Here is an 8,818-nt window from a genome sequence, read left to right on the forward strand (position 1 = left end):
TGGGAAGCACTAACGCAGAATTGGGCCCGACTGAAAGACCAGCATGTCAAGATTTCGTCGAACAACGTGACGGTGGTATCCTTTCTGCGTCATCAGGGGGGACCAGACATCAAAGACTTCAGGAGCTATTGAGGAAGATTTTTTCCTGGGCAGAAAGAACAGACTTATCGATAACAGCTGTCCATCTCAAAGGGTCCCAGAACACTGTGGCAGACTAAGCAGGCGGAAGATCTGGCCAATGAGTGGGAGTTTAGCTCAGAAATATTCCAGAGCCTATGCCATTCGCTGGGGCAGACCTCAGATAGATCTATTCGCGACCAGAAAGAATGCAAAGACGAACAGATTTTACTCTCTAAATCCATTGAACAACCCAGAAGATATGGATGCTCTAAGCCAGAAGTGGGGGCGATCTCTCTCCTACGCATTTCTGCTGATAGCTCTCATCCCAGCCATCCTCAGGAAAATACAGGAGGACCAGGCAAGAGTACTACTGATTGCACCTTATTGGCCAAAAAAAAGTTGGTTTCCACTTCTGGGAATCATGGCGGTAGAACAACCGATGCTGCTCCCACAGAGGGAAGATCTCATTCACCAGGGTCCAGTCTACCATCAGGATCTGGGAAGGCTTTACCTGTCAGCTTGGATCCTGAACGGGACATACTGAGGGTTCGGGGTCTGTCGGACCAGGTCATATCCACAATTCAGGCCAGCAGAAAGCCAGTCACTTCTGCGATATATCATAAGATTTGGAAAAGGTTCTGTCTAGAGGGTGGCAGGTCCGACCTAACAGAAGGAGAACCAAGCATCCTTGAAAATCTTAGATTTCCTTCAAGCAGGCTTTAATAAGGGGCTTAGGCCCAGCACTCTAAAAGTCCAGATCTCAGCTTTAAGCACCTTCCTCGACTACCCCCTGGCTTCTCACCCATGGGTAATAAGGTTCGTTAGGGCAACTCAGCGCCTACATCCCACAATCAGGAGGTCAGTTCCCCCATGGGACCTTAACTTGGTCCTTCGATCCCTTTGCTCAGACCCCTTGATTCAGAGACAACAGATGTCCATCTCACATCGAACCATGAAGGTAGCATTCCTAGTAGCCATCACCACAACGAAATGTATAAGCGAAATACAGGCCTTATCCATTCGAGACCCATATCTTCGAATTTGGGAGGACCGTATAGTCATGAAACTAGACCCCACTTTTTTGCCTAAGATTGCTTCAGTAAAGATCCTAAACCAAGAGATTGTGCTGCCCTCGTTTTGTGAAAACCCCTCAAATGATAAGGAACGGACCCTGCACGCGCCAGACATTCGGCAGGCCGTCATTGACTACATCAAGGCCACACACAGTTGGAGGCAGGACCATAACCTATTTATCTTATTTGGGGGGAAAATAGAGGGAAGAAAGCCTCTAAATCCTCCATCGCAAGGTGGATTACATCACTAATCTAGCATACCACTCTCAGGGCATCAGCCCCCCAGAGGGCTTATACGCTCACTCAACTCGAGCATTATCAACCTCCTGGGCAGAGAGGGCGGGGGTATCAGTAAGCCAGATTTGTAGGGCCGCAACCTGGTCCAGGCTGGACACATTCTGTAAGCACTCCAAACTAGATGTATTGTCTAGCCAACAGACTGCTTTTGGAAGAATGGTTCTCCAGTCGGCCATCCCACCCTAAGGAGGTACTTTGGTATTCTCCCTGGTGCTGTCAGGAGGGACATCCTGGAAAGTGGGTATTAGACCTGCTGGTAATTATGTTTCCAGGAGTCTATCCCTCCCTAATTATGTTATGTCATATGTCGTAATATGATGTTGTAAATAAATGTGTTAAGTTGCATCATCCACGGTGTGGTACTTGGTACCACCCCTCCTTCCTACATTAATTCTTGAGCCACTTATTAACCTCCCAGTATTTCAGAAAATACCACCTTGGAGGTCCTTGCTTTAAGCTTGCAGCCTAATTCCCTGAAATCATCTTTAAGGACCTTCCACCTACCTCTAACTTTGTCATTTGTGCCAATGTGCACCATGACCGCTAAATCCCCAACAGCCCCTCCCCTCCCAATAATCTGTCAACCCGATCATCGATGTGTCGGACTCGAGCGCCAGGTAGGCAGCACACTGTTCGACAATCCCTGTCTTTGTGACAGATTGCCCTATCTGTTCCCCTAAAAATTGAGTCCCCCACTACCAGCACCTGTCTGGCTTTCAGGGGACATGCCTTGCTGAAGCAGTGCTGCCGCTGTACTGACACCCCCCTCATCTGCCAACTTAGCAAACTTATTGGGGTGTGCCAGATCAGGACTAGCCTCCCTGGCACTCTTCCCTCTACTCCGCCTTCTGTCACCCAGCTAGCTGCTTCACTGTCCTGCAGCTCCATCCTAGCATCCCCCCCTCATCTATCCCAATGAGCGTCTGCTCAGTGAGCAGCAGACTCCTTTCCATATTGTCTATGGATCTCAGTGTTGCCAGCTGCACATTTAGATCCAGCATCTCGCACAGCAGTATGCACCCTCGACCGGCTGTTCAAGGATTGCATGCATGTGGCAAGATGTACACTGGATGGCACTGGCAATAGTGGAGCACATTCCTAATGGGGATTGCACAAGAAAGAAAAGATAAGTAAAAATAAATAAAAAGTATTAATAAAATATACCAGCAATTCAGTAATTCCTCCCTTGGAAACTCCCTGAATCCAAAGTCACTGAATCACAAGTCACACACTTACCACTGTTGGCACTTACGCTCCGGTCACACTCAGCTCACTAACACTCGCTCAGGCAGATTTAAAGAGATTTTTTTTCCCCCACAGCAGCAAACCACCCTGCAGCTCAATGCACTTCCTAAAAATATATTTACATAATTTATACAATGTGATTTTCTGGATTTTATTTTTGAAATTTGATCTCTCAATGTTAAAATTAACCTACCCTTAAAATTATAGACTGTGCATGTCTTTGTCAGTGGGCAAACTTACAAAATCAGCAAGGGATCAAATAATTATTTCATTCACTATATGCACATACCCTCAGTAAATCAGTGGATTTTCCCAAACCCATTAAGATGTTCATTTGCATCCTATGGGCAGTGGCTTGGACACAATTATCTCTATAAATCTGTACTGCTGAATGATCATATTTTGTTAGCACAGATCGGCTGCAATCATCCGCTGCCATGTACAGGGGGAAAATAACCTCTAGAGTCCTTAATATGCCAATAACCCTTCAAGTCAACACTATCACTGACACCAAGTCACATCTGTTTTATGTGCCCTCTGCTTTCCCCCATCTTGTACAGCAATGTGGCGGCAACAATTCACAGCGTGCTCCAGCAAGACAGCAAAATATGTGAACACAAAGGAGTCAGACACTTTGTGATGCGAGAAGGATCAACTTAACCCACTGTGCTGCCTCTGTAGCCCCAAATTGTGGCGCCTTTGCTGGACACCTCCATATCTTGCAGAATCTCCTCAACTGAATGCAGAGGGAGGCGTACTGGTTGAAGCCATACAACCTAAAACAGGTGGACAAGTATTAGACACTTTCAGCTAGCTGAGGTCAGCAGTGTCAGCCGAGGGACTCAAGAGTCCATGACACTATTCAGGCCTTTATTAAATATAAAAAAAATGCCCAAAACTGACCACATCCCAACAGGTACTCTGTATCCTAAAAACGGAAACTGACCGCTCCAGTGCAGTGACTAGTCCCTGTGCACGCATCATTTTACACTGGCCTTGGCCAAGTCCTCCGGCATGATTCGTCCCCGCTTGCGAGCCCGATTCTTCTTCTTCTCAACCTTGGCCATCTTTTTCTTCTTGATATTGCGATTTCTCTTGTCCTGTCTCTGCTGCATCTTGTCAGCTGTGTTCTGAATGCGCTTGTCCCAGTGTTTTTTCCTCTGTTCCTTCCGCTTCTCTTTCCTTTTCAAAGCAGTCTTCAGCATCCCCTCATCATCTCTGATCTTCAAGCCTTCCGCTTTGTACAGCACATTAGTCCACTTTATCTTGTTCTCGAAGTCCTTGGCTTTGTCCTGATCTTTAGCTCTTAGCTCCTCCAGTTTGCTCTTTCGGGCCTCCAAGCGGCTCAGCAGCTGCTGGTAGTTCTTGCCCGTCATGGGCGTAATGTTGCCCTTCACACTCCGTTTCTTCTCCTTCTTCTTCATAACCTTATTGAGAGGCTCATCTTGGGCCACCACCTTATTGAATACAAGTGGGGTCTGGACCATGTCCTTAGTTAGATGATTGGAGGTATTCTCTTCAGAGGTGGTTTCCTGCTTAGGGTTGTCTTCTGTGGCCTTCATCTTCAGCTCCTTTCTCTTCCTCTTCTTTCGCTCTCGCTCTTGCTTCCTCTTTTGTCGCCTTTTCTCGATTTCTTCAGCTGAAAGGGTTTTGTTGGAAACCTAAGAACAGAGAGAGAAACTTTCACTGATTATGTAGATGTTCTGGGGCCCACAGGGTTAGGAAAAAAAGGCAGCAATGTATTTACCTGCCTAGGCCTCCAGCCAAATGCACTTCAGGGTGCAGCAGGCCCATGTGGTTAAGATGGCAGTAACACAGGTGCAAAAATACTGATGAGACAGCCACTCACTACCTACCAATCCATGGAGGGGGTGGCTGCTTAGAATATGATTGCACAATGAGGACTTGTATGTAGCACTGTTCACACAGTGGAGATGCACAGCATCCAGCATACTAGCCTATTAGTGACGCCCTTTTAATAGATCAGGCGGGCTGCCCAGCGCTATCAAGATGCATCCCATGTGAACAGGCACCACAGTTTCCAAGACAATGGGCCTAGCTGCACCCTGATATTAAAGTGCAAAAAAAAACACAAAATATGTGAGGTATTAGTTGATATTTTGGCCAAAGTATACAAGCTCGCAATCCAACGTCATGGATCCCAACACTTGCGAGTCCCTAACACTAATCCATATCAATAGACAACAACTAAAAGAGGACTCAAATCCTCCAAAAATACAAAAAACAGCAGAAAAAACGGCAGCAATGTATTTACCTGCCTAGGCCTCCAGCCAAATGCATTTCAGGGTGCAGCAGGCCCATGTGGTTAAGATGGCAGTAACACAGGTGCAAAAATACTGATGAGACATCCACTCACTACCTACCAATCCATGGAGGGGGTGGCTGCTTAGTATATGATTGCACAATGAGGACTTGTATGTAGCACTGTTCACACAGTGGAGATGCACAGCATCCAGGTTACCAGCCTATTAGTGATGCCCTTCTATTAGATCAGGCGAGCTGCCCAGCGCTATCAAGATGCATCCCATGTGACCAGGCACCACAGTTTACAAGACAATGGGCCTTTTTTCTGCTGTTTATTGTATTTTTGGAGGATTTGAGTCCTCTTTCAGTTGCTGTCTATTGCCCACAGGGTGAGGACCATGACTGTGCCCCTCCACAGCAGACTCATTCTCACCTGACACCGAGACTCCTCAATCTTGTCATGGAGGCGTTTTCTTAGTAAGTCCACTGTGGAGAAGGAGCTCAGAGCTGGGTCTATAGGAAACAAGCAAGGGCGAGATAGAGAAACCCCTCAAAAATAATGGCACTCACCTCATCCCTACATATTTACACCAGCAATCACCAGCTCCCCATATGTCACTAGAATGCAGGAGACCCCCATATACCATAGGTACACCAGCACTGCCCACCACCCCACGCTTGCCCATATAAACAGCATCTCCTACCACCCCTCCTCTGCAGTCACCTGTTCTCTGTGTTGCAGGAGACGTCACCAAAGGTTTCTGGTCTTTTCTCGGCGGCTGCTTCTTCTTTTTTTTCTTCTTGGCGTCGCTAGACTGTGATTCTTTAAAGTCTGGAAATTAAAGGGAGACATCGGCATGTAGTGTGCAGATCAGTGTTCATTTATATGAGTATTATCTGTTTGTGTGCGTGACAAACCGCTCATGAATCCATTATTGCAAGTGTACGTGGCCTATTTTCAACAGAGATCAATTGTAAGCAAATAAATAAATATGTAGCAAGCAATAAGCCACATCTGGCCATGCAAACGAGCACACGGGGAGAACAAGTCACGCACACAATTTAGAGACTTGATTGGCCAGAAGTTTACTATGGCCGTCTGAGCTCAATTTAAAAGGGAAACAACAAAAATAAAAATGGAGAGAAAGACATTCGGTACAGCCATCCGGTAACATAAAAATGTATTCAAAATCCATAAAAACCAAGTGGATCCATAGAAAAAGGTTTAAAAAACTGATGGGTTTTTAGATAAACAAACGCCCTTAATGATTATATAAAGAAAAGGGTGATGGGAGATAATGAACAAGCATTCTCCATAATGGATGAGGAGGCAGCGGTCATCCTTACCTGCTTTATGCTTTGATTCTTTGCTTGGCTGTGCACAAACCTTTCTGCCCAGACTCTGAAAATATGAGTCCTTCCTCACCAGAGATGCCATAGTCACCTGGAAACAGAGAAAACAGGTATAAATTATGGTATATGGGAGGGAAAGCGTTAGGAAAAAGAGAAAAGCAGGTAAAACAGAGTGGTCTGGCGGACGGAGAGGAGAAAAAACCTGGGGGGGCACAGAGGGCCGGAGGGAGGGACACACACAGTAGGTCGGGGGGAGATGACACACAGTGGAGTGAGGGCCCGTGGGGGGAGGCACATAAAGGAGAGGGGGCCAGGGGAGGACGTAGTGGAGAGAGGGCTGGAGAAGGGGGGGGGGTTGGGGGGGACACAGAGGAGAGAGGGTCAGTGGGGGGCACACAAAGGAGAGGGCCAGGGAAGACGCAGAGGTAAGAGAGCGGGGGGAGGGAGAGAGAGGGCCGGGGGAAGGGAGACACAGAGGAGGGAGAGTCACGAGGAGGGGTGAATACAGGAGAGAGGGTTGGGGGCGACACACAAAGGAGAGAAGGCCGGGAGGGGGGATTGGCACAGAGGAGAGAGGACTGGGAAGACACACAGTGGAGAGAAGGCCGGGAGGGGGGATTGGCACAGAGGAGAGAGGACTGGGAAGACACACAGTGGAGAGAAGGGCTGTGGAGTCGGAGACCATTTTGGTGGAGTCAGCGTCAGAGTCGGTGTCATGGAAATTGAGTAGTCGGAGATTTGGCTTTACCAACTCCACAGCTCTGGTATGAGGGAGTCGGAGTCATGAAAATTGAGGAGTTGGAGGTTTGGCTTACCGACTCTACAGCCCTGCTGGAGAGAAGGTCAGGGAGCAGTGGACACACACAGAGGATAGAGGGCCAGGGGAGGACGCAGGACCGGGGAGGGGTAGGCAGAGGAGAGAGGGCTGGGGAAGGTGGGGACACAGAGAGAGGGTCGTGGGGGGGGTCGCAGAGGAGAGAGGGTCGTGGGGGGGGGACGCAGAGGAGAGAGGGTCGGGGGGGACGCAGAGGGGAGAGGGTCGGGGGGGGCACAGAGGAGAGGGTCGGGGGGACACACAGGGGAGAGAGAGCGGGGGGGGCTTGGGATACAGAAGAAAAAAGGCGCACATAGAAGATAGGTGAGGGTGGGGGGAGCGGACTGCTATGGGTCGGTGCAGGTCAGTACTTTCAGTACGTTCGGTTATCCTCGTGGAGCACACGCGTAGAGTCTAGGACTGAACTATCCGAGTACAGAGAGAACGATTTCCTGCAACCACAATACAAAGTACGATCTTATCGGTATTCTATTTTAAATGTCTGAGAATAGCAGAGAGGGGAATGCTGGGAAATATGACATAGGTATTACGTAAGCGACGTCAGAACGGCAGTGGATCATGTGACAGTGTGGAGTCACGTGATTTAGCTGCACGCAGGCACTGTTGAATGCGTCTAAGGTTGAAGCTGTTTCTGTGTGACCGGACGAGACAGCATGAGATTTCAGGAGCTGCTCATAGACCTACAGGGAGGGCGGGAAGTGTCTGTAGGGAGGACTCTGCCCAATTCAGGGTCATATATACCTAGGATTACACTGCAGAGTGATCAGGCGTCTGTGATGTCACTGGTGAATATATATATGTGCAGATTGATCAAGCGTCTGTGATGTCACTGGTGAATATATATATATATACATACACTGAGCAGACTGATCAGGTGTCTGTGTCTGATGTCACTGTTGAATATATATACTGTGCAGATTGATCAGGCGTCTGTGTCTGATGTCACTGAAATAAAGGGAACACTAAGATACCACATAGTAGATATCACTGAATGAAATCGCAGCTGCAAATCTTTATTCATTACATAGTGGCATGCGTTGAGAACAAGAAAACATAAAAATGATCTATGTAAATCAAAAGTAATATCCCATGGAGGTCTGGATTTGGAAGGATACTCAAAATCAAACTGGAAAATCAAATTACAGGCTGATCCAACTTCAGTGGAAATGCCTCAAGACAAGGAAATGATGCTCAGTAGCATGTGTGGCCTCCACGTGCCTGTTTGACCTCCCTACGACACCTGGGCATGCTCCTGATGAGTCGGCGAATGTTGTCATGAGGGATCTCCACCCAGATCTGGACTAAAGCACCCGCCAACTCCTGGACAGTCTGTTGCAACGTGACGTTGGTGGATGGAGTGAGATATGATGTCCCAGATGTGTTCAATCGGATTCATGTCTGGGGAACAGGTGGACCAGTACATAGCTTCAATGCCTTCATCTTGCAGGAACTGCTGACACACTCCGGCCACATGAGGTCTGGCACTGTCCTGCATTAGGAGGAACTCAGGGCCAACCGCACCAGCATATGGTCTCAAAAGGGGTCTGAAGATCTCATCTCGGTACCTAATGGCAGTCAGGCTACCTCTGGCGAGCACATGGAGGGCTGTGCGGCCCTCCAAAGAAATGCC

The 8,818-nt window shown here is 48.1% G+C and overlaps 1 protein-coding gene across 4 annotated transcripts; it reads right to left on the bottom strand.

The window, feature by feature from the left end:
- Positions 1–3,591: 3,591 nt before the first annotated feature.
- On the bottom strand, positions 3,592–7,710 carry SURF6 (surfeit 6). Of its 4 annotated transcripts, none has more exons than XM_073558471.1 (5): positions 7,558–7,710; positions 6,348–6,444; positions 5,725–5,832; positions 5,434–5,513; positions 3,592–4,396 (listed from the first exon to the last, which is right to left on the bottom strand). In XM_073558471.1, the coding sequence occupies exons 2-5, from the start codon at positions 6,436–6,438 to the stop codon at positions 3,716–3,718; spliced, it is 960 nt and encodes a 319-aa protein (XP_073414572.1). In that variant the 5' UTR covers positions 6,439–6,444; positions 7,558–7,710; the 3' UTR covers positions 3,592–3,715. The 4 variants fall into 4 exon arrangements, with proteins under 4 accessions (XP_073414572.1, XP_073414589.1, XP_073414581.1 ...); XM_073558488.1 differs by having other exon boundaries at positions 7,481–7,703; XM_073558480.1 differs by having other exon boundaries at positions 7,539–7,702.
- Between the last annotated feature and the right edge of the window lie 1,108 nt (positions 7,711–8,818).

Source organism: Dendrobates tinctorius, unplaced genomic scaffold (genome assembly GCF_039654945.1).
Source record: "Dendrobates tinctorius isolate UK_male_01 unplaced genomic scaffold, ASM3965494v1 ptg000013l, whole genome shotgun sequence".
In the NCBI taxonomy this organism is placed as follows: domain Eukaryota; kingdom Metazoa; phylum Chordata; class Amphibia; order Anura; family Dendrobatidae; genus Dendrobates; species Dendrobates tinctorius.